Below are 27,781 nucleotides of genomic sequence, written 5' to 3'. Positions count from 1 at the left end.
GTTCTCATTAATGCAGTACCAGCTCTTGTCCCCATTTACTCCTCCTCGTCCTTCTCGCGGTTCTTTTCCTGTCCCCTGTGCCTTCTCCTCAGCTTACTCCTTTCGTGCTGGCTGAGGGCAGCGTGTGACACTCGGTGCTCTGATCTCCGAGACAAGCCTCGCTGCTCAGGAGCAGTGACTGCAAGGAGAGGAGGCAGCCCCTCACTAGCATTTCTCAGGTAAATATCTGTGAACTCAAATATTTTCTTAATTACTTTTTTTTCCAGAGGCCTCTAACTCTGCCAAATCTGGATAGACTTCCCCAGGCGTAGCCAAAACATCTTTGACATATGTAGTTTGTTATCAAGCGTTGAGGTTTTAGTAAAGGTCAACAGAGCCAGCACAGGACCCCTTTGCAGGGGGAGAGAAAAAGGCACATCTGTTTCCTGAGGACTGGTGCACGAGTGCATCTTCTGACGGGCGTTTGGTTGGGATGTAATTTACGGACAGCATTTGAACTTGAATATGAAATTGATTCCTGCTGCTAATCCCAGCTAAAGTAATTGAAGGGTTCAGACCGCTTCAGACAAAAGGTTTCAAAAGTCAAGCAGCTGATAAAGCAGTTGCTGTGTAACTGGTGAATATATCAAGGGAGTTCAGTGTGTGTCCTTCTTGAAGGCAAGGACATGAAAGGGGTGACAGTTATAATCAAGGGAGCAGCGGAGGAAACCTGAAGAATGGCAGATTTAATAAAGATGACTAAATATAGTACGCATGAAATCACTAATAGAGCTGAAAAGTGGCAGGAAAAAAATCAGAAAGTAGGGGGAGGCTCAAGATGCAACCGGAGCTGATGCTGGCACTTAAACCAGATCCAGGCATTAAGAGGATGCTCATGTGGCTGGGGAGTAGCAGGCGGCTTGGTGGGACTTTTGATGTTGCTGAATGAGGAGATAAGGAAGAATGAGAAAGCTGAGAAAGATCCTGAAGGGATTTGAGTGGGAGTGGGAAGGAAAGACTCCCTCATTAGCATTCATGATAGGATAAATGACAGCAAATTTTCTGCCATGGTGGATTACAGATGTGCAAACCGTACTGGAAGCCAGAAAGTAGATCTTGGGGTGATCTTAAGTGGGATTCTGGTCCTTGGGAGGGAGGAGGGCCCTGAGGAGACCACTCTCACAGCCAGGCTCTATCCAAACTATACCATGAAGTTGCCTTTAGAGAAGACGGTGAGTGCGATGGCTGGGAACCTCCCTGTCAGGAAAAAAGCTTTGCTCAACCCATGTGACTCGCATGCAGTCTTTAGCTCCCAGCAGGGAGCTGTCAGGTAAACCCTTCTTTCTGTCTCGGCGTATGGAGAGGTGCCAGTGGGTAGAAGGCATGGAGAACTCATGGAGAAGGGAAAGCTCCAAGGTTAAGGAAAATGACAGTCAGGCATTGCAGCTAGGGAAAGGTTTCGGCTGGATAATAGCATGTAGTTACTAAGAAACAACTGAAACGTTTGGTATACATGTAGAGACCCTGGACAACAAAATGGAGGCGTTGGAGCTTCTGAGAGTTTGGGATAAAATGCTGAGTATCAGAAGTATGGTAAAATGCTACTAGTAATTGGCCTACGTGTATCAAGGTGCTTTGTGCTGTTCAGAAATAGCTGATCAAAAGCAAAAGTTGTGCAGTAGTAATTACATGGTAGACGAGAAAAAATGTCTTGGTGTAAGAAGGACAGACCAAAATCAGTTTGGCTCAAAATCACTTTGGAGAAAGATGACAGAGGGAGTAAAGAATCTGTTATTAGCCCCAGGGTTAGACTTGAATAGGGATAGCGATCTCTGTAGTGTTGTTAGATAAATACTGCTTGTTAGGAGGTGGTTTACTTTCCCAGGTACAGATTAGAGAAGAAATGATAGGGCCGAGGCATTCCTGGATGTGATTGCTGGCAGGTTTCTTAAACTCGTCCCTGAACCAGCAGGAAATCATTGCTGCTTCAGACTTCATTTTGAAAAGCAGTAAAGTTACTCTGGAAAATCATTTTGGATCGAGAATTCAGTTTCACTTTATGCTTAATCAGCTGCCGAAAGGGCTGGCTTCACTGCTCCTGCCCCTGCCTAGCTGATCCCAGCAGCCGTGCAGCCAAGATGTGAGTTATGCCAGCAAGGTGACCGAGAGCCACGAGTCCACCAGGGAGCTCTGTGGGGCCAGCCCCTGGGGCCCCCGTCCAGTGGCCATCGACAGCAGCCAGGCTGGATGCAACCTAAAATTGCACCCCGAGTAATCGTGGGTTGGCTCAGAATAAAAAGCATGGAGGAAATAAAGGAAAGTTGGTTGGAATTCGGGTTTTGAATCTTAGTGGCAAAGTTAAACAAGTTAAAAAATGACCAGCAACATAAGGAGCCCAAGGATGCAGTATTTTCAAGTCAGAGATACTTACAGCTTGTCTGGAAACTGAATGCGATGTGCAGGCCGAAATGGATGAACAGCCAGCCTGAAGATGGCCAGTAAGACTAACGCAGGAAGCCTCTGATAAATGGGAGGAAAAAAAACACAAAACAAAACAACAACAACAACAAAAAACAGACTTATTTTTTATATCTTTGTTTCTAAAAGCTGAACTTGATGTTAAAAAAGATGTGAAAACAAAAAGAATAAGCTTTTGTATGGTGAGAAGGGTAGAGAATAATGATAAAGCACAACTACAATATAAAACATTTAATATTTTTGGCTCAATTTTCAGTAAGGATGATGAGAGTTATGGAGGAAAAGGCAAGACATAATGAGAAGAAGAGAATGGAAATTAGTACCACCAGAAGGAGGAACTTAAGGATCATAAAATACTCAGACACAGAAGTTTCCATCTCAGAATTAGGAAAGATTTAGTCCTGATTGTAACTATTTTAGCTAATCTTTCCCCTAGGGTGGTACCAGTGATTGGAGAAAGCATTCCCTGCGTAAGGAGGGGGAAGGGAAGACTTCTGCAGGCAGTTGAACGACTGTCAGTCCGCCCTCTGTGTAAACATGTAAAGCTTTGGAAAGCGTGCTTGAAAGAAAGAATAATCAAGGGCTTGGGAGATTAAAGAAAATGGAGTAAAATACAGCATAATTCTTCCAAGGAGATTGTTAGCGGCCCGGTACCTTCCATTCAGAAGAACAAATTTTCTAGATAAGGAAGGCCAGCCGGTGGCCTTCGTGCCAGGCATGATCTGCCAAAACCTTTCCCAAGCTCTGCAGGTAGGTCTTGGCATTCAGCTCCATCGGTGGGAGTCCAGAGATGGGATTAGAGCAGGGAGAAGCTGGTACCTCAAAACATTGGGAAGTGCCGGAGTATTTCTGCCAGGGAATAGGGTCCTTCTGCGGTGCAGCCCCCAAAGGACAGCAGCGTGTGGCTGTTGGGAGAAGCCACGAAGGAGGCGGTGGTGATCAGAGGAGCTGAGCCAAGAGGGAGGTGGCTTAATAAAAGCGGCCTTAAATACCGCATTAATTTGGGCATGTGTTTCCAAATGCTGGTTTATTTGTGAGTGACCCTGCAGATACTCTGCAATCATAAGACTGAAAAAGACCTTGAGATCATCTAATCTAAATTAAGGCTGTTGGAGCTTGTTGTGTCTGCTGTAGAGATTAAGAAATTATTCCTTGTAGCATCCTGTTTTCATACATGAAGACACACCCTGTGCTTTTTCCCCTCCCAGTCTCTTCAGTCTGTATTCATCACTTTTATTGCTCCCTTTGGAACACATACCTGGCCTGAAGAACGATGTCCAAAACTCATTTCGTAGCGCTAAACTGAGGCTTTATGAGTGCTGAGGACAGGGTGTACTAACATTCATGTGTTCCAGTACTGGGTTTGCACTTCAACAGCGTTGTACTGCTAACTCGGAGGAGCTCGTGAGTTGAACACAACCTGTCTCTGTTCACATGAAATTCCTCCTTAGCCAGTCATTCGCTGCTTTGTTGTTCTCCAGCTGGCTGCTCCTGCTTATGTGCAATGCTTTGCCTTTCATTTTTTGCTCAGACCCTTTTCCAGTTTGTCTTTTTGTCCTTCAGTATAATTTGCAGTCCCACCAAGCTGGTTGTTTGTCAATTTAATAAATGTGGTCTGTGTTCTATCATCTGGGTCACTAATGAAAATAGCAAATAAGAGCAGCCCCAGTGTAGGTGACTTTGGGAGCTCCGTTCTGGATACATATTTTGACACTGTGACAGCTAGTGATGTTTTCTGACTGTTTTTTATTCTTGACGTGCACCCACATTACTGTGGTTTCATTGGGGTCTAACCTCTTCAGTTTGCATACGTGAGCATCACAGGAGATGGTGTGAAAAGATCTGCTTCTCAGCTCCGCTCTTCTCTTCAGAAAGGATATTTGCTTTGAGATTATTTTATTCTTTTTGAATTCTTGATGGTTTTTACTCTTCACTTTGTTTTCTTTCAAGTGCTTACTAATAGACTGATTATATCTGCTGTGTATTTCCTCCCCTTCCCCCTAATCATGGGCTGTTCTCGTCATCAGCAACTTGAAAAGCTGTATCATGGACCCACTTGAACGAAAAAGCTGGTTGCCTTTGTTCTGAGGCAAGAAAATGCGATTAATATCATTCATCATGACTTCTGTAATGCATTCCACAATATGGCAAGTGATGAACAATCAGAGGAAGACGGGGATTAGTAGTGTGAACAGTAACTGAGATAGGAATTAGCTTACAAGACATTAGCTATGTAGTGTTGAAATAGGTGGAGCTGTGTAGTGGTGAAATAGGTCTGGCTACCAATTGCTGTTCACACATTTTGGGAATGACTTGCTTAGTGTTTTCACTAAAATGTTTGGGCTAATTGATTACATTTGATTCAATCTGCAGATGGCATGAAATAGGAGGATCCATTCACGCAGAGGCTGAGGGCTTTTTTATGCAACTAAAATAGAATGTCCTTGAGAAATGAAGTAATAGAAGGGGAACAAAATGTTGCTGTATAAAACCAAGTCGTGCATTTAGGAGCAGATGGCAAGCATAGATGAGAGCTTATGCACTGGAAGCCCTGGCTCGGTGGAGGTCTGGCCCTTCTGCTCAGGCAGAGGAGGGCTGCGAGCCTGCTGCGTGACGCCCGGTGCACGAGATGTGCTCCTGGAGTAGGGGTGTGCCAGTGCCCCCGTACAACTGCCCCCAGACTGGTTTTTAAAGTAAGATGTATAATTCTGTCAGCATTGCTGGGAGAGAAATTCAGACTTGACAGGATACACGGGAGGACTGACAACCAGGTGTGGGACTGCAGGGACCAAGAGGACTAGGTGGGAGCACTCGGTGTGGGATAGTAACAGTGCCATGTGTGCTGCTATAGGAGGAACGGGGCACTGTAGTCAGTACTATAAATAGGTGTCGGAGGTAAGTACTGTCTGATACCCTACACAAATGGATCTTGAAGATCCTGAATTTACAGTGCAGGCCGGAGACACAAATTAGGAAAAAACCTGACCCCCCAAAACGAAACAAACACACAGAGGGTTGTATAGCTTCTTTCTACTAACCAGTACGTTTGGGCTTGCAAAAGAAATGCGTTTCTCATTTAGAGGGAAACTGAAGTGAGACACACTCGTGTGACCTTTCAGAGACCCTAGAGAAAGGAGATGAACAAGATCTGGATCATTTTGATTTTATCTTTAAGCTCACAGCTGTCACAGTTTGAAGATGAGTGAATTTATAAAAAATGGAAAACTTGTTATCTCAGGGAGAAATAGTTTCAACACCATCTGTCCTGTGTTTTCCTGAAAGAAAAGAGAGTGTTTGTCCATCAAGGTTGTTGCTGGATGAGCGTGTACAAGGGCAGATGTGAGAATCTAAAAATAACACAGGGAGAGGGGGTAGTCCAGTATGATATCTAGGTTATTTTCTTTTTTTCTTTTTCTTTTTTTTTTATTTTTTTACTAGATAATGCTGGTGTTTATTTCAACATATTTCAGCATTATTCTGATGCAGGCCTTTATTGACTGAAACACTGTCTATTCCGTTAGACTGTTTATTAGCAAGCGTAAACTTTTAACCTTGACGTCTTGGTGGTTTATGCTTATAATTTGTCCTGAAAGAAATAAATTCCCTCTTTGAGAGGTTCTCCCAAGCCTTCTACACGGCATAGTCAGGCATCAAAGCAGCGAATTGACAGCTGCGTGGCGGTGGAGGAATTCTGACACAGTCACAATATTATTATAGAACAGACATAGCAGGGAAAACACTGCTCAAAAAGGTTAAAAGATGTTTCTGATTATAATCCGAAACTAGATTGTATCTCTCCGTGGTTCCATGGCACGTGAAGGTGAGGTGAATCGTCCGGTGTTTTTATTGAGGAGTACGGACTGGAGTGTTGTCTCCGCAAGGGGGGACATTTTACAAAGATGATTGAAACGTGCTGTGTCTGTGTGGCTTAAAATTTAAATCTCAGTGTTTAGAAATTGGAAAATGGTACTGTCAAGATACTGTTGTGCTTTGTGTCCGTGCTCAGGATATAAAAAGGAAAAAAGAAGCGTTGGAAAGCAGAGAAGTGTCCCAGAGCACAGAGGTGGTGGTTCCCAAGCCAGAGCAATCCCTGCCCACCTGCAGTGGCCATTCCCTGGTACGGGAACCCGAGAGGCCCATATAGAAAGTACGGAACTGGCGAATGCCATTTGTGATCCTTTGGGGGGGACAGGGGAGGCAGGGAAGGAGGAGGGAGTAGAAGTTGCAGCCTTCTCAGCAGTACTCCCAAAAAAAACCCAACGCCCTTCTGAATGTATTGCGAATGCGGTGCGCTGATTCCACGGCTCTTCCTCTTCTAACAGCGAAACACACGGCTGTCAGTACAGGAGTGAGGGGGAAGGGGTGGCCTTGGTACGGAGGCTTTGGCTTCACAGCAACTGAATCTGAATTTCTGTGTGACAGCTTGTTTCACGTGATAACCCGAAGCAGGTCTTTCCCTCTCGCAGCTTCTGAAGGACGTGTTCTTCTGAAATCCTGCTCCCTGTCCTTAAGCTTTGTTTTGAGATTCTTACATTCACGTTTTGTGTGCTTCTGAGGCTTTTGTTATCCCAGACAGCTCCAAACAGGAGCTCCCATTGGAAATACCTTTTTTCCTCATCCCAGCTACGTTTCAGGAGCCAGTTCCTCTCCCTGAGGAGATTTTCTGCCTACCAGAGCTGTTGGGGCCGGCCCAAGTGACCATTTTACAGCGTGATGTCAAAATCTGTTGCGTGTCCTGGGTGTGGCGTCAGGCTCACGGGGAGCATTTGCTATTACAAGAGTTGCTTGGATACTGCTGTAAGACTGTGGGAATGGAAAATATCAGCACGGGCGTGCTCTCACCGCTGCAGTACCAGCAGAAGGGATGTCTGGAGCGAGGCGCTGCCTTGGGGAGCACCCAGCCCGTTCCCAAAAGAGGGCCCTGGGTCAGAGGGGCTGCTGGCAGCCTGAGTGGTCAGAGAGCCGGCACCGCAGTGGGAAGCTGGCTTTTACGTCACGAGGGTGCCCCCCAGGTTGTTTTGGAGAAGAGCAAAGAGAAAAATGCAAGCTGGAATACAGCCCACGGCACGGGGAGGAGGCTGGCCGAGCTGGTCCGTGGTGTGCCTTGGGCTTTGGAAGGGGAGGACAGAGGGAGAGGCAGGGCAGCACAACTGGGGGAAAAATACTGCTCTGGAAGCTGACGTTAATGAGGATGTAGGGGGTGAGATGGTAAAAGGTGAGTGAGGCGGGTAGGTGGCTCCAGGGGGAAAACCAGAGGGAGCCTCGGCCTGGCAGCTCGGGTGACTCTCAGGAAGCGCGGGGCACTTCAAAGGAGCGCTGGGGAGTGCAGTCTGAGAGGAGGCAGGAAGCAGTGGGAGGGGGAAAGGTGGAGTCCGGCCCTGTAATGGACTTCAGCTAGTGGGAACTATGAGAGGCAGTGCCGGATGCTGAATCAGCCGAGCAGCAATCCAGCGCGTGTCAGAAGCCCAGCGCTGGTGTTCTGGGTCGGGTTGTTTTGCTGGAGGTGAGGCTGGAAGGAGGCCCTGTAAATGCACATTGCAGCCAGTAAGTGCAGGGGAAGGGATGCAAGAATGTTGTGAATGTTGGTGATGGGGTTGGAAGGAGAGAATAAAGCCAAGAAATGAGCTGGAGGGAGTTTGGCATTATTGTGAGGGAAGCAAGAAGGCTGAAGAAGTGTGAAAACTGAAAAACATGGATGGCACCCAAGTTAAAAAGGGGTTGATGAATATTGCAGAAGGAGTGTGGGTAAGAACATTATGATCCTGAAACTGTCGTGCTGGCTTTGTGGAAGACAGAATCCAGTCCCAAGGTTAATTACTGTTGTGGCACGTTACCATGGCACTTGGAAACCCGTATGAAAGCCCAGGATTTCATTGTGCAATCAATTGTAGAATGAACGTGGCATGAAAAGGGCTCTTTGCTCAAAAGAGTTAAAATGCCTGAGTAAGTCAAGAGCAGAAAACACATGTAGACAGGCAGGTGGGAAACAGGCATTGCTTATGAGGGAAGATGAGGCTTCTATAAAGCAGTGGCCAAGGCATCCTCAAGGTTTTAGAGGTCATTACAGCAGGCAAGACTTTTAAGGAGAAAACAAAGATGTTAATGAATCGGCTCTGCAAGTGCTGCCAGCAAGCTGTTCTCAAAATTGATAAATGAGCACCAGTAGGATCGGGAGACACCGCTTCCAAAGGCACGGTTTGATGCGATGGGAGGGCAAATAGTGGGCTTGGTGGGCTGGGGGTGGCTGTGGCAGCAGTTTGGGCAGGTCTGAGCTGGGCACGTGGCGTTAATTAAGGCCAGAGAGCAGGGGCTTGAGTCATCAGAATGTATGGGATGGTGCTTTTACCTGTGGGAATGGGTAAAAATCTCCTGTGTTTTATAAGCTCTGCAAGAATTTTCACATAATCTGGACCCAGCACTGAGGGAGAGGAGGTCACACGCTTGAAGATGACGCTGATGTTGTTGGACTTGAGTGAGTGGCAAGGTCGTGGCACTTCTGTTCAGCTAACGAAGAGAGAGGGAATAGGAAAAGGCGAGTCTGCTACAGCAGCACCGGGCCTGAGATGACAGACATCCACAAAGGGAAGTGCGAGAAACTGCTCAATATTTTGTCTCTGGATGTAAATCATAAATCTGGCATTAGAGCACAGTTCTGCAGGTTTCCTACAGAAAGGGTTTGTGCCTGTAAATGGCATAATGCAGAGGCGAGGTAGAGAAAATGTTAGCGACAGCCTGCAAATGGAAACCGAGCCAGTGGAAGGTACGAATGGGCTAGGAAGAAACGAAACTACAGCAATTGTAGAAACAAACAAAAACCTACTGAAGACCTGAAAGAGCAAGTTGAATTTGTTTAAAGAATTGTGACTTGTCATGGGAGAAACGAAAGCAACCATCTCTGAAATTATTTGTGAACATTAAAAATGTGTAGTTTCTGAAGCTTGCTGATCATTTAAACCTTGGTAGCTAGCTCAGGCAATACCATTGCCTTCAATGGCTTTTGTTATTTTCTTCTTTAATGCCATGCTTTTGTTTTTTCCTTTACCAAGATTATTGGTCTGTTGCAGCAGGGACACTGATTCAACCACAAAAATAGCAAAGTTTACAAACAGAGCTTATTGCCAGAGCTGCGATTACAGCGCTGGTGTCAGATGAAGTAATGGGGAAAGTTGCACAGTCACGTTGATGCATGCAGCACCACAAGCCATGATGGTTGCCTGTGGAAGGACGAAAGTGATTTCAGAAGTTGGCTGAAAATTTTGCACAGGTTAGAAACCAAATTTGAAATCAGATCAATTTTAAGTAAGTGTAAAAACAGCACTCTTGTAGCGTAGGGTATTGTGCTGTTGCTTGTGTTCCTCCATGTGCGTGTTGTCTTCTGCTTCACAATTGTGAAAAATTACTAAAGATGGCCCGGTGAAGTTCTTGCATGTGTGGCTGTCTCCAAATAGTCTTTGTCCTTCTTCGTAACCAAAAAGGCGAGTTTGCCAATGGAAATGGCACCCAAATGTCGGTTGCTCTATTTTCCGTGCCGCAGCCTGAGTCGTAACGATTGTTTCATGCACGCTAATTCCTCCTTTGGACTTTGCTTTCTGCACGGAAGCACGCCGTTTGCACTTGTGGGTAGGTAATCCAAGAGCTGGTGGGACCGCCCGTAGCTCTGCTCGCACACGGCGCTCTTTCTGCAGGAGCAGCGCTGCGGTGCAGCCAGCCCCGCTAGGGAAATGTGGGACAGCGTGCACAGCGAGAAGATAAGTAGAGAAAGGCTAATTTAAATCATGAGGGCCGATTTAAATAACTTTCATTTGTTTGTTTTAAAGTTTAAATATTTATTCATTCATGACATTCACATGTGTTCTTTCCTTGCCAGCAGCAGCCCACGCATGCGTTTCTCGGGTTACACGTGGGGAAGGACCGTGTTTTACGGGTAAATCCCTCTGCTGCGCCCTGCGTTCGAGTAACGAAAACAGGCTGGAGCCAGACCCCCCTCGGCCTGCGTGCGTGCTGTCGTTTCCCTGCGCCCTTGTTGTGTCTCCGGCTGCGCCGTGCCGGTGGCCTAGCAGAAGGCCGGTGGCTCGGGGCTGGGCGCTGGCGGGCGGCCAGCCTGCGGGTGCAGGGGCTGCAGCTGGCCCCGTGCCTGGCTCCGCTCCCCAGCCTGCCTCCACCGCACGGCCATGTGCTCGGCGGAGGAGCTGCACGGCTTTTAAGGGCTTCTGGGAGGGGGGAAGCCAAAAAATCCAAACAAAAACAGAAGAGAGGGGGTGAAGGGAGAGGGGGAGGCAGCTCTCGTGAGGCTGTGCCAATGCAAGCCAGTGTGCTTTCCACCTCTAAACAAACAAAACAAACCCAAAACCTCCTGACGAGGAAGGCGAAGTGATACGTCACCTGGAATTTTTCGTGTGGTCTCTAAAAATACAAAACCCGCAGTATTGCCCTTCCCGCACACGTGGCTTCGTGCTCAGCCCGGGGGTGCTGCTGCAGCCGCTCAGGGCTGTGCCGTAGCTGAACTTGCAACTGCGATTTGAAGAAGGGAATGTTTGCCTTTCTCCATCAATTTCAGTGATTATCTGTGGTTCTAGCGACTATCTGCAAAATAGGGCAGGCTGTGTTAGCAGCAATACATGTATCCTGTGGCAGTGAGCCAGGACAGTAATTGAAGGTCATGGATTGTTTGCTGAGTGCAGTGCTGTGCGCTGCCTGTTCCATAGGGGACTGGCAGTGCCCAAGAACAAAGGCAGCTCTGTTTTGCAAGCTTATAGTATGGCTCGTTTGGCAGAGTTCAGGCCCGATTGTGAGACGAAGCAAACAGTAGTTGGAAACACCGCTAAAATAATGTGACTATTAAACGAGCTGCTCCAAAGCGTGCTGTTTTGTAAATGTCATAACCAAACCTGATACAATTATTTTCCATAGGCTTCAGGACAATTAACTCAAGACACTCATTTTCAAAATTGCTGTTTTAAGATGGGAATTGCTGATTGAAGATGGGGATGGCCGGTTCGTATTCCCGGCAGGGCCGCTGCCACTTGGGAATTTTTAGCACAATCCCTGCGTGGTAACGAATAGGTGCTGCTGCGCGGGGTATTAATACTCGTTGTTACTGAGTCGCAGGCTATTAATAAAGCTTTGTGCCAAGGGGCAGCCCTGCAGGCGGTCCTGTGCTGTGTATTTTAGCGGTGTCTGCCTCGGGTATCACCACCGCCACATTGCCACAGCCCGCTCGGGTGGCGGTGGCAGAGGGAGCGCGCCGTGCTCCGTGAGGGGCAGAACTCAACGCTTGGCTTTTCCTGGCATCAAAACTCGTGCTGCGGCGTGTGCAAGTTGGGGAGGTGGGAGCTGGACCCGGCCTTCCTCCTCCTCCTCCTCCTCCTCCTCCTCCTCCTCCTCCTCCTCCTCCTCCTCCCCCTGCGCCGTCCCCGCCCCCGGCGCGGCGCGGCCCGGCCCGACCCGGAAGCGGCGCGGCTCCATTTTCCCTGCCCTTTCAAAGGCGGAGGCGGGCGCGGAGCTCCCGCGGGCCGGGCCGGGCCGCGCCGCGGGGCGCGGAGCCAGGTGCGTAGGGGCCGGGGGGGGGGACGGCGGCGGCTCGGCGGGACCCCCCCTTCCCCCGCTCCCCTTCCCCGGCCCCTCCCCGGGGCCCCCCGGCCGCGCTCCTTTGTTCGCCCCGCGGCCGGGCCCGGCCATGCGGGAGCTGTGGGGGGAGCGCGGCCGTTGGGCGGCCGTTGGCGGCCGGTGCGGGGCAACGGCTGGGGCGGCCGCCGGCTGCGCCCCTCACGGGGGGCTCCGCGCCCGCAGCCCGAGGGTTGGGGCTCCCGGGGAGCTGCGTTTCGCTTCCCTGCCCCAACTGGAGCACAAGGCAGCCCGCAGCACGGGGGGGGAGAAGCGGGGCTGCCGGGGAGCTCAGTGGTTCAGTGTCATAACGAGAAGGGGCCAGGGCTTGCGCTGCTGCGGGCTGAGCAGCCGGGCTACGAAACGATCCGGGGAAAAGTTTGCTTAACAGCGCGCATAAATTACCTTTAGAGCAGCTGCTCGGCTTTTGGGGTGCTCTGAGGAGGCTGCCCGCGCTGGTGGATAGCGACGCTGCAGGTAGTACCCGGGGGAGGCTCCTTGGGTTCATTTTTATTTTTTTGGGGGTGTTTTCTCGGTGGTACAAATCCCTCCAGAGGGAATTTTTTCTTTTTTAAACAACTTAAGAAAGCGAACGCCCTCTCTGTACGAAGGCAGACGGGCTCCGAAGCTCGTTTGGTGCTGGGTGCCAGCCAGGGCTCGGCCGGGCTCTGCCCTCGCCAGGTCCCCGGCCCCGGCCTCTTCCCGGGGCTGGGCAGGGCCCAGAGCCCGCTCCGTGCCCCTCGGGGCCGCGGCTGCCACGGGGCGTCTGCGAGGAGAAATAAACAGACGGCTCGGCTGGGAGAAGCAGGCCGTGAGTAATCGGCGGCACGGGGGAAGGGTTGGCGAGCGCCAGCAAAATGTGCTGTGGTGGCTTGCTGCGAAGTGACGGCGCTCAGGATTTTCTCAAAACACGTTTGGGTTTCAGGAAAGTCCCAAACCGAGTGTTCCTCGCTGTCTGAGAGCCGGGCCGGGGGCCTCCTGCAGGCAGGTTATTTCTCGTGTGAGCTGGGGTAAAAGCACTGGGGGTGGGGGGGAGGGGAGGTGCTAGGAAAGAAAGAAACTCTCGGCGGCGTGAGGGGGCTTGCTAGCCAAGCAGCCCGAGTGTTTGCGTTCACAGAGAGCCATTTGGCCAAGTGGGAGTTTTAATTTGGTGAAAAAAAGTATTATTATTTTCTTTAAGTAGTAGCTTAGGAGAGTGCTGGAATCCAGTGTCACTTAAAATTGAGTGTGTGCTCGAGCCCTTTGCTTAATTGTGGTCTAGAGGGAGCTGGGTTAACGTGGATGGTAAAAGGAAGCTTTATGCAAGCTTGAAAGGGAGGTTTGAGTTTAAAGACGTTTGGTTTTTACTGGTTTCAGCCAGTATGCCTGATTCTCCCTAGACTTGTCCTCCGCTTTGGGAATGGAAAGAGGGAGCGCCTTCCCCTGAAAGCTTGCAGGGAGCTCGTTGGACCTTCTTAATTCGGGTTTCATGTCGTTACATGCCTTGCATGCTTGCCTCCGGTAGCTGACTCTTGCCTGCCGTGCTCTTAGTCGTTTTTTCTTTGTGCATATGTGATGCGTGCTGTGAAGTTTGGTCACGTCTTTTGTACAAGGGTTGTTCCAGTCCCCAGCCTGTCCCTCTTTGGGTACCTCGGTGGTGGCCTGCGTATCGCTCCGAGCTGATGGAGTCTGGACTTTGCTTTCCCCAGAAGGCCAGTTTTTTTTAAAGGGTGGGGTTTTGTTGGTCTTTGATAGGGGGAAGGTTTTCTAATAGTGCCTGAAAAATGGCAAGTTGCATGCAGCTGAGCAGCCGTCCCCATAGGAGGAGGTGTGTGACATGGCATAGTTTTGCTTTATTTATTTACATATTTTTCCTCTGTGCTTGTGGGATAGTCTGCATCCTTCACATGTGTATTTTGGGGGCGTTGGCCTGTCTAGAGGCTTAGATCTATGAAAGCAAATGAGGAGGCATTACGTTTCTCTTCTCAGCATAATCACGCTCACAGATCTATATTTGGAACTGGTTCTTTTAATACCAGCAGTAAGATAAACCGGTGGCTCACACATACCTTAATCTGTCGTGTTGTCTAAATCCTGAACGATAACTGCAAGCCGCATTCCACACGGTTTCGTTTCAGCTAATGATGTGGTATGTCCTGTTTGTACTCAGAACCGTGTTTCCTGACCTGAATAATAGGACGGAAAGTTAGAAGGGAATCGGTGTGAAAAAGTAGAGCAGTGTCTGCTGAGATGTGGGGGCAGACTAAAAACTGAAAGACTACAACGCTGACTTTTTTGAAGAAAAGTTTATCCACTTGTGGGTTTATGCACTCATGCTTTGCGATTTCATGTGAGCTCCACCCTCTCTTAACTCAAGCCATTAGCAATACAAGATCCATTCTAGAAAAGTGATGCAAGAGCAAAGGCCCTTTCTGAACTCTTAGAGGTTAAATAATTATTTGCTATTCGGACTGGGTAGTTAGCATATTATCATATTCCTCTGCCCTCCCAGCCCTTTCATCTAGTTACCATGTTACTGAGATGGCTGGCTGGCTGCCTGATAGGTTGTTGGGTGTTTCCCCCCCCCCCCCCCCCCCTTGCTGGCACAAGGAAGGTAACAACTGAAGTGAAACCTTAAATAAAATAGAAATGAGAGTGCGGCGTGTTAAACCTGGACGTTTGTGAGTTGGATATATTTATTAGAAAGTATTGTGTAGCTCTGATAAAATGCTCTCATTTGTTTAACGAGGGCCCCAGCTTAAGCTCCGTAGGGACTTGGGTTATATTTGGACTAATCGCAAGGCAACACCTTTGCAAAGTAGGTAATGAAGCCTGATAAAATGTTGAGTGCGTCTCTGACGACCTCTGTCTCTGCGGCTGACACGTGGACGGGCTGAAGGCAGGTCACCAGCTCTGCGGCTGCCCTGCTGAGGTGGCTTCTGCCGAGTTACGTAAGCGCTACGTGCCTCAGTTTCCCCGTCTGCGAAGGGCGGAGGCGACCCTGGGCTCCCCTGTCTAACCCGGCTCTCCTGCTGCGGGCGGGCACATGAGCCGGCGGTGTCCTGCGGGGACGGCGGCACCGCACAGATGTTGGGCAGCGCTCGTGCGGCGCGGCGTCTGGTTTGACCTGCCTTTGTTTCTCCTCTTTGGCTCTTCCTCCTGAATTCTGGCCGTAGAGTCGGGGCTCAGAGGGTACGTTTCTTTTCGCTCTTTCCCCCCATCCCTGTTTTCCATCCTGTCGAATAAGGTTCCTGTTTTTTCTGTTCCTCTGTGTTTGTTCTCCTTACATCCTGCTTGTTCTTTCTGCTGTTCATTAGCGCCTTCCTCTTACTGCTCGCCGTCTGCCTTCAGAGCTGCATTTTCTCTCCTCCATCCGCTGGGATTTCCTTTTCACCTGACTCATCTCCTTTTGGTACATCCCCGCTCAGTCGCGCTTGCATTGCGCTTCTGTTCCAGGAAACCCTGCCAGCGCCAGCGGGACCGCTCGGCCCCTCTTCGGGGAGAGCTTTTTCCGTCATCGCGCTCCCTGCCCACTCGCCTGCGCAAAGCTCGCTGCGCCTCGCTGCGGGGGGGCCGCGAGAGGCAGGGCGCTTTGTGCAAATACACGGCCAGATGGCACCGAGGGCCTGCTCCAGAGCCTGCTGCTCGCCTCTCTCCACTCCCCGCGGCTCGCCCTCGCTTGGCAGCGCGGATCAGGAGGAGTCCCGCTCCTCGGCGTGGGGCTGGGGGCACGGGGCGAGCTGTCAGGCGAGCAGTCGGAGCAGCCGGGTGCTGCAGGGAGGAGCGGCTGCGGGGGAGGACGGCAGCAGTCAGAATAGATGCAGAGACGGGCAGGGAAATGAGATGGTTGACTTGAGGCAAGGTGAACGATTTCAGAACAGGAAGGGGAGCGTTTTCGTGTCTGCAGTTGTTTCCACCTCAGTGTCCTCAGTATAATTACCACTGCGCTAGCTAGTCCTGCAGGCAGAAGGAGAGGATCTGCGTGCTAAGCTGTATGTTTAAGATATAATCGTGCTCCTGTACTTTGAGCTTCTGTGGTAAACACTCTTGCTCAAGAACAATGAGGGAAAGGAAGAATGTATGTTGCAGTTCCCTTTTCTTGCTAGTTTTTCCACCAACGGCACAGAGGAAAACCGAAAAACACCTAACTCTCCGTTCTTGTATAAATAGCAATTGTTACTCTGTTTTAACTTGTTTTGATGGAAGAACTGCTATGTCAGTGTTTATACAGTCCTAGGGGCTTGATGTGCTGAGCCTTTTTTAATTCGTTAATTCTCTTTCTTGTTTTTCAACAGACATTCAAGCCCTTGGTTGGAAAAAGTGTATACAATTCAATTACTGCAGTAGAATTCCTTGTGGACAAACAGCTGGATTTTATAACTGAAGATAGTGCCTTTCAGCCCTATCAGGTAAGAAATTTGGTTACTGTGCAAGTACTGCTCATTTAGCTTACTTATATTCTTGTGTTTGTTAAAAGTCCTTTTTACAGTCAAGTCCTATGTTACAGGAACGATTTCCTATTGATTATTGACAGTGAATATTCCTTGTTCTGTGAAAGATTATGTCTGGTTCTGGGGAATTTGATGATGCTGAGGAGTGAGTAGTATGCAGCTAATATTACTGAACCACCTTTCAAGTGAAATTATCTGATCCCTTTAAAGGTTAATCAGCGCAGTTAATTGTAGAGCAGATAAAAGATAGTAGCCATCCTTCTGAAGCCAGGCTTTGATTTCTAGGCCTTTGCAATGCTACATTGATGTTTGACTTCTTGTTTCTCTGAGAATGGATAGCAGAAAATGTTATTTTTTTTGAAAAAAGAGAAATACTTCTCCATGCTGTGGTTTGTAAGACTACTAAAAGTTCTAATATCCGTGATTTTAATGCCTACTTCATTAATTAAAAACACATTTGTATATTAATGTGCATGTATTTAAAGAAGAGTAAAAGCAATGAATTTTTTACCCCCCCCCCCCCCCCCAAAAAAAAAATCTCTTCTATGACAAATAGAAAACCGTGGGTATTTCAGCTTGCACCGGACTGATTGCAATTAGAATCGCCATGAATTCTTTCTCACGGCTGGGATGGTACACTGCAGTGATACAGAAATAGTGCTTTGAGACTTGGAATAACAGATGGCCCTGAATAAACGCTATGTAATTTTGTCCTGACACCCCTTCTTCCCTCCTCCTTCACCAAGATCTTTTTTTCCCAGTGCCAAATATAGAGCTAGAAAACGAGAAGCGACAGAAAGCTGGGGAAAGGAGAGGGAGGCTCGCTGTGTGGCAGGGCTGCTGCTTTTGTGTGTCCACGGTGGGGAAGCTGAAGGAGTTCATCGCTTCTCGTCAGGATGAAGTTACATGTTATGACTCGAGCTGCTCTAACAGCCTGGCCTTGCTGAAAAGGACAGTTCCCATTATCAGACCCCACGCTAGCTAGTTCAGCCTTCTAAAGCAGCACAACCTTGACTTGCAAAAAGGAGGGGGGAAGCGTGTTGCTAATGAGCAGAGCTGGATTAGCAGAGGGTGCAGGAGTGCTGCGGCCTCCTGGGGGGGGGTCAGGATGACGCAACACAGAGTGGGATATCCTCCTTTGGCAGCGGCAGCCTCTTAAATCAGCTGAGCCATGAAGTGTAAATTCACCCTCAGAGTCCAGCCGCAATCTTACAGATTCATTTTACAAAGCAAATACTTGCGCTAGCGTCTGTCCTTTGTGTGAAATCTGTCAAGATCGTGTCTCTGATAACGTTCATTCCGGTAACAGTAATCAGTCTCCTTTTGGCAATGGATCATTTCTCACAAGACGAGCTGGGCAAAACAAATTGAATCTCTGAGAAGGACTGCCTTTTTTTAAAAACAGCCCGTTGCCAAGCCAGGCTGGCAGTAACGTAACTGTGCTGTATGCGTTTTAGGCCCTTCATTTTAGGGAATGCTCACTGCTGGAGTCTTAGACACAAAAGCACTTTAATTTGGGAAGGTGCATAGAAATTGAAGGTGTCATTTTTGAAAGTGTCTGTCGTGAACAGCTAGCTGTATATCATCTCGGTAGGTAATACTGTAATTAACAGCTTTAACAACTTCGGTTTTAAAAGAGGTGTTCACTAAAAGCTGGTAGAACGCAGAAACTTGTGAGAAATGTTCCAAATGCAAGCTTCATCTGCCTAACTCTGTGCCTTTTATTTTGGCACACGGAGGGCAACTGCTGTGTGAGAGGTGAGGTTGTTCCACCCTTCATGGAGCAAGCAGCTGCCTATTAAAGCCTGAGATGGAGACTGCTGATCTGTATCACTTATAAGTAGCTTGGTGATAACAGAAGCCTAAATTCTCTCTTCATTTTATCATTGCAAGAAGGTTGCTGATGGAGACTCCTTATAAGTAAAAAGACATCCAAAATGTGTCTTAGCTGTATATTGCTCAGATATCAAATGTAGATGCATGAAAGAACGTTGAGCTCACTGATGAATAGCACAGAGATTTTTAAATTATTATTATTTGATTGACGATAAGTTTTGGAAACTACGTTCTTAGGAATGTCTCTTTGCAGGCCTACCAATGTCCCATTGCTGAATTCTACAATTTAATTGTACAGATGAGAAACTCACTGGATGATAATGTCTTTAAGAGAACAGAAACCATTTTTTAAATGTTAACTGAATGTTACCAGCAATGCGTTAGACAGAAATAAGAATTTGATCATGGGACTGTTTTCTCCTAAAATACTCCTAAATGGGAAAATTGTCTCTGTTTTGCTTGTTATTTTTGGTTAATTCTGGAAATCAGCCTGCACATTTTTAACCCTAAGTCACTGTAAGGTAGTTTTGTACACTTTTTTTTTTTTTTTTTTTCCAGAAGGCCTTCTTTTTCTTTGCCATGAGAACAGATCCTAGATAAGTCCTTGTTGAATTTCCTGTGAAAATCTGTTTTCTCAAAAGTAGAAAAAACAGCCTTTTTGTTTCCTTGTTTGGTCTGGAACGCTGCTAACTTGTTTTTGAGCAGAAGAACAAAAGTGAGGGACTAATTTTTGCAGAGATGAGTTAACTTTGTCTTTCTAAATGTATTTAGTTTTTGCTTTAAGCTCTTATGGCTGTGCATTTTCAATACCAAGTCCTCAGAGGCCATGGTGATCTAAACACTTTTTTTATTGCCTTTTGCTGCTAGTGCCTAAAATTCCAGTACCTTTCTGCCAAAGCAAACAAAGTTTGAATCTGTGTGGGAAGACTCCATTTCACTTCAGATACAATTCTTAACTACTGAGTAATTTTTCCCATCGTTGCGTGTACTTGTAATATTAGTAATGGGCAGCAGGCAAGCATTTGGTATGAATTCTGCTCAGATGAGCTCTGATCAAAACACAGTGCTCTGTAAAGTAACCACTGGGCTAAAGGGCTTCATGAATAAGGTGGTGCTGTCCGGTTTGAAGGTGACAACTGCTCAGGGCAAAGAAAACAGCACACTTGGCATGCTTCTAGTCTTGGCAGGAAAAACAAAGTTGGAGTAGGCAAAGAAGTAAATTACTCTTGTTACCAGAAGTGGTTCTTCCAGAACAAGAGTAAAGAAACTTTGGCAGGACTCGCTGGGGAATCATGAACCACAGATTCCCATGCCATGTCTGCTCTTTGCATAAATAAACATATTTCAATTGTTAGAGATTCAGCAACCTTCGTAAGAGCTAGATGAATATCATTAGTAAAAGCAGGTTGTGCAGCTGCACTATACCGGCCTTTTTCCATTTTTCCTATCTTCACGATGTTTTATGTAGCAAGTGTTCCACCGGTGAGTGAACTTGTACTTTACATCTAAAAACGGTATGCGACTTTTCTTTTTCCCATACGTCTGCCTTGAATCGTGCCCTTCTCCACAAAAATGCCTCTGAATTGGTGTGCGGTGCCTTAAATGCCAACCTACATCTTGTTTCCGGTGCCTTTTATCTCTGTTGCTTCACGGAGGATACAAACGGTATTATTGTCTACGTGAAACTTGTGTGTGACTGAGAATGACTCATTCATTAATCTGGGTTGGTCAGGCCATTTAGTCATGTAGTTCTTTTTATGGTGGTGACAAGAGGATCTTGAGGAGAAAGCAGATGTAAATGTGTTTGCCGTGGTTATTTTCATGTCATTGCTAAGCAAATAATGCTCCTTTGCAGGAAGTGATAGACATAAAATTTGCAACAAGCATTTTTTTTGGTCTTAAACTAGCATCTGAAAGAGTGGACTTACATACCACATTTCAAGACTACAGGTTTCTAGTATTGTTCTGCTTTGCATTCACAATATATCATGTATATTTTGCGATTGCTCGGGAAATAAAACTCAACAAATTTGGTGAGTTTTGTGATGGCTTTTGCTATAGATTGAAAACAAACATGCTTCCAAATACATCTCTTGTAAAAATATGTTAAGCAAAACCACAGTGAGCCTATGCAAATGCAGGTATAACTTAAAAAAATAATTAAAACTAAAATTGTTTTCTGCAATAGCAACAACTTAGCTGGCCCCAGAATGGTACAGCTACATATCCGTCAGTTATGTTACATGTAGTAAGGTAAGCAGCAGATCGTGCCTTCGGTTGTTCAAGCGTGGCAGTTTTCTTGAAGGACCCGAGACGGGGCTGTGAAGAAGTGGAGCTCAGTGTACGGTGTGCGCGATCTCAGCAGCCTGGCCTTGGGTCCTACCGCTCACAGCGCTGGTGGGTTGGAGCCTGGGCTTTGCGCTCAGCTGCTGGAGCCAGCTGAAGAGCTGGAGCCAGTTGCGTTACACTTTGGCCAAGCAAATAAAGAATAACAAAAAGCAGTTTACACTGTATTTTTCCATACAAGTGTGCAAAGACCAGCAGTCAATGTGCCTCGCCGCAGCAGTTGGTGCTTTACAGCTCTCTGCCGGGCAGGGGTGAGCCTGTGGCTTGCCCAGTGCTGCGGTCGTGCTGGCTCGCTGCCTCCTGGGGTGGCTGCTCGCTGGTGTGGGGCTCGTGGTGCTGCCTCATCCCATTTGTGTGTCTGTGTTGGGGTTGTGAGCACACAGCGCTGGAACAAACGTGCACGGGTAAGGCAGGGCAGAGAATTCAAACGAAGTTCCTTCACAAGCATTACGCTTCCTGCAAGGGGGTATTTCACCACTCAAGGAAGGAAGTGGAAGGGTGTGCACACAATATTCTGAAAGTCCCCTGCGTATTGGTTTAAAAAAAAAAAAAAAAAAAGGAATCAAACCAAACACAGTTCAGTTCTTCTCTGTGGTGGAATTTTTCTTCAGTCCAACCTACTTACTCACCTTCTCCTTAAGGACAACTCATGTAAATTTTTTTTTTTTCAGACAAGGCTGATTGCCTCAGTATTTCAAAATGGTAAGGTCAGCCCGTCTACTTCTGTACTGAAGGTTCCAGATGTAAAGATATGGCACCGAGAAATCCCCCGTGGGAGGTGTTACATGCAAAATGATAGGTGTGTGTACTTCGGTCTTCTAAATGTGCACTGCATACTTGAGAGCTGACAGATCAAATGTCTAACACACCTTGAAGATTGTTCGAGTAATAATAATAATAAACTTGCCTACTAATCAAGAAATACAACCCCAGATTGAGGAATGAAATACTCCTAGATACATTACAAATCCCAGTTCTGTACGCCATGAGGTAAGGCGTGAGAAAAGGGTGTTGTGCAACTCCACTACTCTCCTTTTCTGTCTCTTACGGACAGGTAGTGGGTATTTCAGGCCTGCATGCTTTTGCATCATTGCCTTGCTCATACAAACAAACCAGTGGTGTGGCAGGCCTTGTGTAGCAATAACGTGTATACATGGAAAAAGATCTTGAAGCGTGTTGAAAGAGGGAATAAAATAAGGTATCTTTCTGCATGTATTTTAAGCAGCCCATGATCATACAGTGCAGACTTCTTTCAGACTTCTCCTTCAGGCTTAAAAATAGCTACTGCAGCTGCAAACTGCTGTTCCCATCAGCTTGTACCTCCTCTGACCGGGCAGGCGGGAGCTGCTGGGCTTGTCCCACCCTTTGAGGTTGACACAGGCAGCTCGGGAACTCCGGGTGCCGGCCAGCTGGCGGCCGTGGCCATCATGTGCTCCGCTCCCGGTTTCGTTTCCTCCACGGCTGACAGAGAAGCACACAACTTTCTGCATCTTTAACTCTTCTCAGCGTTGTCTTGAAGAGCTGCCTCCCTCTTTTTCCGTGTCTCTGGTGTCTGGACCACCCATCGGCAGTCCAGCTGCCTTTTCTGGCAGCCTTGTAAAGAGCGCCGGTCTGAACAGCTCGATGGTGACACATCTATGTTTCAGTGTACGTTTCCAACGTGAGGGGAAGCAAAAGGCTAAATGCAGCTAGAAGTGGGTCAGATGACTCATGCCAGTCTTCCCTGCCTGCTACGAGTGTGGGACAGAGAAGACTTTGATCGGAGCAGTCGCAAGGAGAGAGGAGTGAGCGAGGGAGTCGCACCCTCCATTTGCAGAATAGGAGATGCAGGTCGTCTCCTCGGCCTGCATTTGGGCCTCCCTTCAAAGCTGCTGCGTACCCCAGGACTTGACCTGGCTTTATTCTCACAGTGGGTGGAATGAAACTGTGTGCCTCTTTTAGCTCGATCTCTTAAGGAGAAAGGGCTTACTTAGCCCTTTAGCCTGGGTAGGGAACTTCCCTGTTTGATAGAAATTATTACTTTTTCACCAGTAAAAGCCCATGGAAATATTGCTCGGAAGAAGGAGGAGGAGTCCTTATCCTTGCTTCTGTGTCCTTCAGCAATTCCAATCTTCACATTCGATCGATTAAAAACCATTTTTTTTTTTTTCACGAGTGTTTTTCTTAGGTGGCACTGTGACCACCCCCGTTTTCATAACGCAGACACACAGCTCCTGCAAAAGTCAGTTTGACTTTTTTTTTTATATCCAGCTGGCACTTTGCCACATAGTTGCCATCTGCTGGGATTGGGAATTCCAATGCCCTGGGGAGCTCTGAAGCTTAAATGGGGGTAAAATCCTGCAGCCCTTGCATGGGAGTGCTTATGTAGGGGGGGGAAGAGCAGTCTTTATTGCAGTTCAGTTGGGGGGAGAACTCTCAGTTCATTGAACTCAATTTTTACAAGAAAAAATTGTTATCTTGCATTTGACCTGATAAATATAGCTGATCTGATGAGGTGTTCGTGGCTTTGTTTGGTTTTGCTCCTTCCTCTGATGTAACATTGAACTGTTGATGCATGTGCTGCAGAACAGTACGACACTCCATAGTTTTTATTATGCTTTTAAACGGGGAACGTACAGTATTTTATGGGAACAACTCTGCATTGAGAAAACCAAGCACCTTTCCAAGCTGGGGGACAGGCTGTACAGCTGAGAGATTGGAGGTAATGAACGGTGATGGGCAGGCATCTTACGTTGTCCTCGCAGGAGGCTGTGCGTGTTGAAAACCTCACTTACACAGAGATCCATGAATTACTTGAAAGGGGAGGTCAGACTTGGACTTCCTCAGCGTTGTGCAATCTTTATCATTAAGAGGTCTGCGAGGTAGTGTGTGCAATCAGCTTCTGCAGAGGTATGGTAGGAGGGGAAATGGAGTACCCCAGCTAATTGTAGTGTCTTCATAACTTTCTGCTGTGTTTGGAATGACACCTAGCAGATGTACTGATTTGCAGCCTCGGGTTTGTGCTCTGCAGCCTTCAGCAACTTACAATGGTACTAGTTGAGCTCTGCAGCACTTCCAGATGGAATGGACAAAGTGTGGAAGTGGAAGCCCTTTTTCAGGCCGGATATCTTTGAAGAAACTTGTGATTTTATCCGAACTTGGTTTCTTTTTAAAAAATGAAAACAAGTACAAATACTATTGTTTGCGTAGACATTGGGAAAACTTTGCCAATAAAAGTGCGGTATTTGTTTTGACGTTAGAGAGCTTGGTTTCCAGTGTTTTTCCTCATCAAGCTTTTTTTCCTAACAGTATACTACAAGATTAAATATAGTTCTATTTTTTTTTTACTACCATTGTTTGTAAATACTGATTATACAGGTTTTTTGTCCTGTTCAATCTAGCAAACATTTCCTGTCTTTTGAATGGATTTAAAATTAACTATTCCTGTTTTTCCTTGCATCCCCCTCTTCTTGTGTGTGTCTGCCAGCATTATAGTATTTCAGTATGCTTTTGCTGAGCAAGTGGGTTTGAAGCACATTAATTTCCATGTATCTCACAAACTACTTCGTATTTTATAACTTTATTTAGTGAGTTGTAAACACACAATATAGAAATTATATTTCACCCACAGAGGCTGTGTGAATGCGTTCTTCCCACTGCATTGGTATACAACGAGCAAAATCAGGTTAAAGCAGATTTTAGGATACATAAGACTTTGTAGCTAAAGTATGGTGCTTGACAAGCTGCTTTTTTTTCCCCCTCAAGTGATGTAATACAGTCTTGAATGATGTTTTTGGTTGGGGTTTGGTTCTGAGTGCAAGTAGTTCTATCAACGGACAGATGTTGTGAAATTGATGAGCACTGTGTCAATTTTAACCACTGAATGACTCTGCCAGGTTTACCCCGACGTGTTTATTGCAGCAACAACTGAAATACCCGCGTTTTCTGATTAGCAATTTAATCTTTCCTGTCTGCAAGACCATTATTCATCTGTTCCATAAAAAGGCACGGCCACTGCTTTCTCTGGAGTTGGACAGAGCTGCAGCGTTGATCCAAATATGATGTGCATCCCAGCTGGTCAGGCCTCTGTTATTTATAGGGAAAACACCTAAAATGGCTCCCGCAGGTCAGAACAGAGCCCTTAGCGTGAAAAAGTGCTTGATGATGGCTCCTCTGCTCTGAATATTGTCATGGAGCAGAGGCAGCATTTCCACGTTTGCACGGTGTTGCATGCCCAGCTTCTGCACCGTGTCCCTGACACCAGGAAAGTGCAGTGTTGGGAATGAAAGTCTGCAAGAAAATGTCCAACTTGTTTTCCCAACCCAGCTTTCCCAGAGCTCCTGAAGAATTCAGGTTTGGGAGATAAAATTGAGCACATTTGCAGAAGGTTCTGCAGCTGCTGCTGGGCTAAGCTAATGGCAGTTCAAATTACAGAGCCGAGTGGTTCACAGCAGTGACGTGTACTCGAATGAATGTTTCAGGAGGTGGTGGTAAGAGCTTTTCTCAATCTACCGTGTACTGGATAGTGTTCTGCAGACTGGAATTGAGAGAACTTTGCTTTTTTAATACCTTAAGGTTTTAGTTAGCAGTAGTCTTGTCAATGAACACCGTCTTGCTGAGTAATGCGAGGTATAAAAGACGTGCTGGAGGTAACTACCCTTAGATAAGAGGTGAGGGAGCTGCTCTGTCATTACCTGTGCTGACAGCGTGTGGCTTTGCAGCCCGGCCAGTAGAAGCTGCCGCAAGGGACTTCTGTCCCCGATGCCAGGTAGATGTGTCTGATGAAACTGTCTGTCTCTGAGCAAGAACTGAACTCGTGGCTTGATTTCTAGGGATGTTAGGCCGCCTCTCTAGCGGCCCATTTGTTCAGACCACTGATGATCAAAGGAATACACCTCCTTTTGTTGCCTAAAGGCATCTCCATCCATACAGCTTGTCCTTGAAGGGATATGACTTGGAGAGTTGTTAGATACCTTCTGAACGCTCTTCATGCTTCACGAGGTGTCTGGGTCTAGCTTTAAATTTGAATATCAATGTACAAAAGATTTTTTTCTATCTGCTCATTTTGTTACTTTCCTTGTTAGCATTGACTTGTCTCTGCTAATGGTTTGCTTCAGGGAAATGTCTGCGCTTTGAGGTTTCTTTTCCCATAGACAGCTGTGGTAGCGGCATCGTGTTGCTTGGTAGGTGACTTCAAGGCTTGGTCCGGTGTCCCCATGTCACTGGAGGGTTGTTGGCTGTTGGCATGGACAGTGAAAGAAAAGCAAGCGTGTGGCTGCCTCCCCAAAATGAGGGAGGAAATGGGCATGGAGGAGTACTGTGCACTTGAGCTTTATGTTATTTTCCGTGCATAAATGCCACACGGTTACTGTGGCTTTCTAAAGGCAAGCTGTCAGGCCAGCAGTTCAGTGGGTAGAAGCCCCTTCTTTGGGGAAGTTGTCAGATCAGATGCGAACTGAGATGTCACGTCAGGAGATTCCGCTTTCCATCCCACTCAGCCCAGCCAAATAGTTTTTCTGTTTCCTTCCTAATCTGCAAATCAGATCAGGACCCAGATTGGAATTAGAGTGACAGCACTTCGTCCCAGCTGCTCAGGGGGAGGGTGACATAACCCGTCAGCGTAAGGGTCATCTCTTCTCTTTAATCCCTGGTTTTCAAATGTGGGACTGTTGGAGAAGTTACCAGAGCGGTTTCTAAGTCGATTGTTGCAACATCTGCCTGGCTCAGGTTTGCTTTTGCTTCTGCATTGATGGCTGCTTGCTTCCCTGCTGCATGCTTGTTCCGTGTGCTGCTCTTGTCTTCCTTTTGCCTTTCCATCCTGGATTCTCATCTACAGCTATGGGATTAGTGAGCTGACTTGTAAAAAAGCAGGTTTTCCAACATGTGTGTTTCACCTGAGACATCAGTACTCTTACAGGAAGGCAAGTATCTCTGTTTTTGTGTTTGTAAGTTAAAATACTTGACGATGAGCTAGATTTTCTCCTGTATAATTTATGTTCCCAAGTTTAATACATTTTTCATAGCATAATCTTTCATAGTTTTATATTTTTTCCATAGATTTTTTTGTTGTTCTTAGGGATGTTAATTATTCCAGCAGAACTGAACTAATCAGTGCCATGATGCTTTTCCAAGCCTGAAATCATGATTTGGAGAAATGTGCACAGCCCTACTCCCCCTAATTCTCAAACCTGATAATTATAATTTAAAGTCAGCGTCAACTCTTTAATTGTACAGATGAAATGAGGAAGGAAGTAAGGGTGTGTGGGGACAAGTATTAGGCATAAGGAAGAGTGGGGAGCAAAAGAAAAATTGATAGCTTTTCCTGACAGATGTGAAGTTCACTGACAGTTGAAATATTACTAAATTTTTAGGCTTCATCTTCTTTTCCTGTAGCGTCAACTTTCTATTCATAGGTACTGCTGTTACATACTGAAAATAACCGGCAGTCTTAAATGTATGTGGTCTAAAATATCTATGCATGTTTGTCCCTTTGTTAACAGCGCGTTCGGAGCCTCTTGTAAAGTGATAAATGGTTGGTGTTCCCATCCTGTGCCTGCGCAGGTAGGGCAAGCACGGTCCCTGCGTCACCTCCGTGCACCTGCGGGCACGGCCGGCCTCATCCTGACTTTGGTCCTGGTCTAGGGGCCAGGGCTGCGCCTTCAGGCTTGGCTTGACCGGTTCAGACATAGCCCAGCAGCTGCCGCGTTGGAATGAGGCAAATGGTGACCGGGCACTCAGCAGCACCAGAAAATAGGTCAAGTGTGGGCTGGGTTTACATAGAAAGCACTAACATCGCCTGGTAAGCCTGAGCCTCTCCTCTTCGCTCAGACAAAGCCGTTTAAGGTAAACTGGGAAGTTAGCATCTCCCCCCAGAACTTCTCAGCCTTCTGCCGGTGGCCGGGGACTTGTCAGAAAGCAGCGAGTTAAAAAGAACACACCGGTGGGCGATGCACGCGCTCACAAAGATGTGCGGCCCAGCAGATCTATTAGTTTTAGTTGCAGTTAAAGTTAATTGTTGCTTTGTAGGGATTTGCCGTGGTCCATTTGGCCACGGCCCCGCCTGCTCCAGGGGATGCAGCTGGTGCCAGTTGCGGCTAGTTTCTCTGCTCTAGACGAATTCTCATCTTTTG

At 47.1% G+C, this 27,781-nt stretch overlaps 1 protein-coding gene across 4 annotated transcripts in view; it reads left to right on the top strand.

Moving 5' to 3' along the window:
- JMJD1C (jumonji domain containing 1C) overlaps nt 1–27,781 on the top strand; it is a 153,195-nt gene that overhangs the window by 80,938 nt on the left and 44,476 nt on the right. For 2 of the 4 annotated variants that reach the window (XM_084290059.1, XM_084290060.1), the window contains exons 1-2: nt 11,899–12,003; nt 16,335–16,448. Coding sequence is in view for 2 of the 4 variants with exons in the window: in XM_084290058.1 (XP_084146184.1) it covers nt 16,335–16,448 (114 nt within the window). In the remaining 2 variants the exon portion in view is untranslated. Of the gene's footprint in view, nt 1–11,898; nt 12,004–16,334; nt 16,449–27,781 lie in introns of those variants that run through there. The other 2 variants (XM_084290058.1, XM_084290057.1) reach the window with 1 other exon arrangement.

The sequence above is a fragment of the Netta rufina genome (genome assembly GCF_964035555.1).
Source record: "Netta rufina genome assembly, chromosome: 7".
In the NCBI taxonomy this organism is placed as follows: Eukaryota; Metazoa; Chordata; class Aves; order Anseriformes; family Anatidae; genus Netta; species Netta rufina.
Note: the sequence above shows the minus strand (reverse complement) of the source record. Positions and strands in the feature narration are given on the sequence as shown.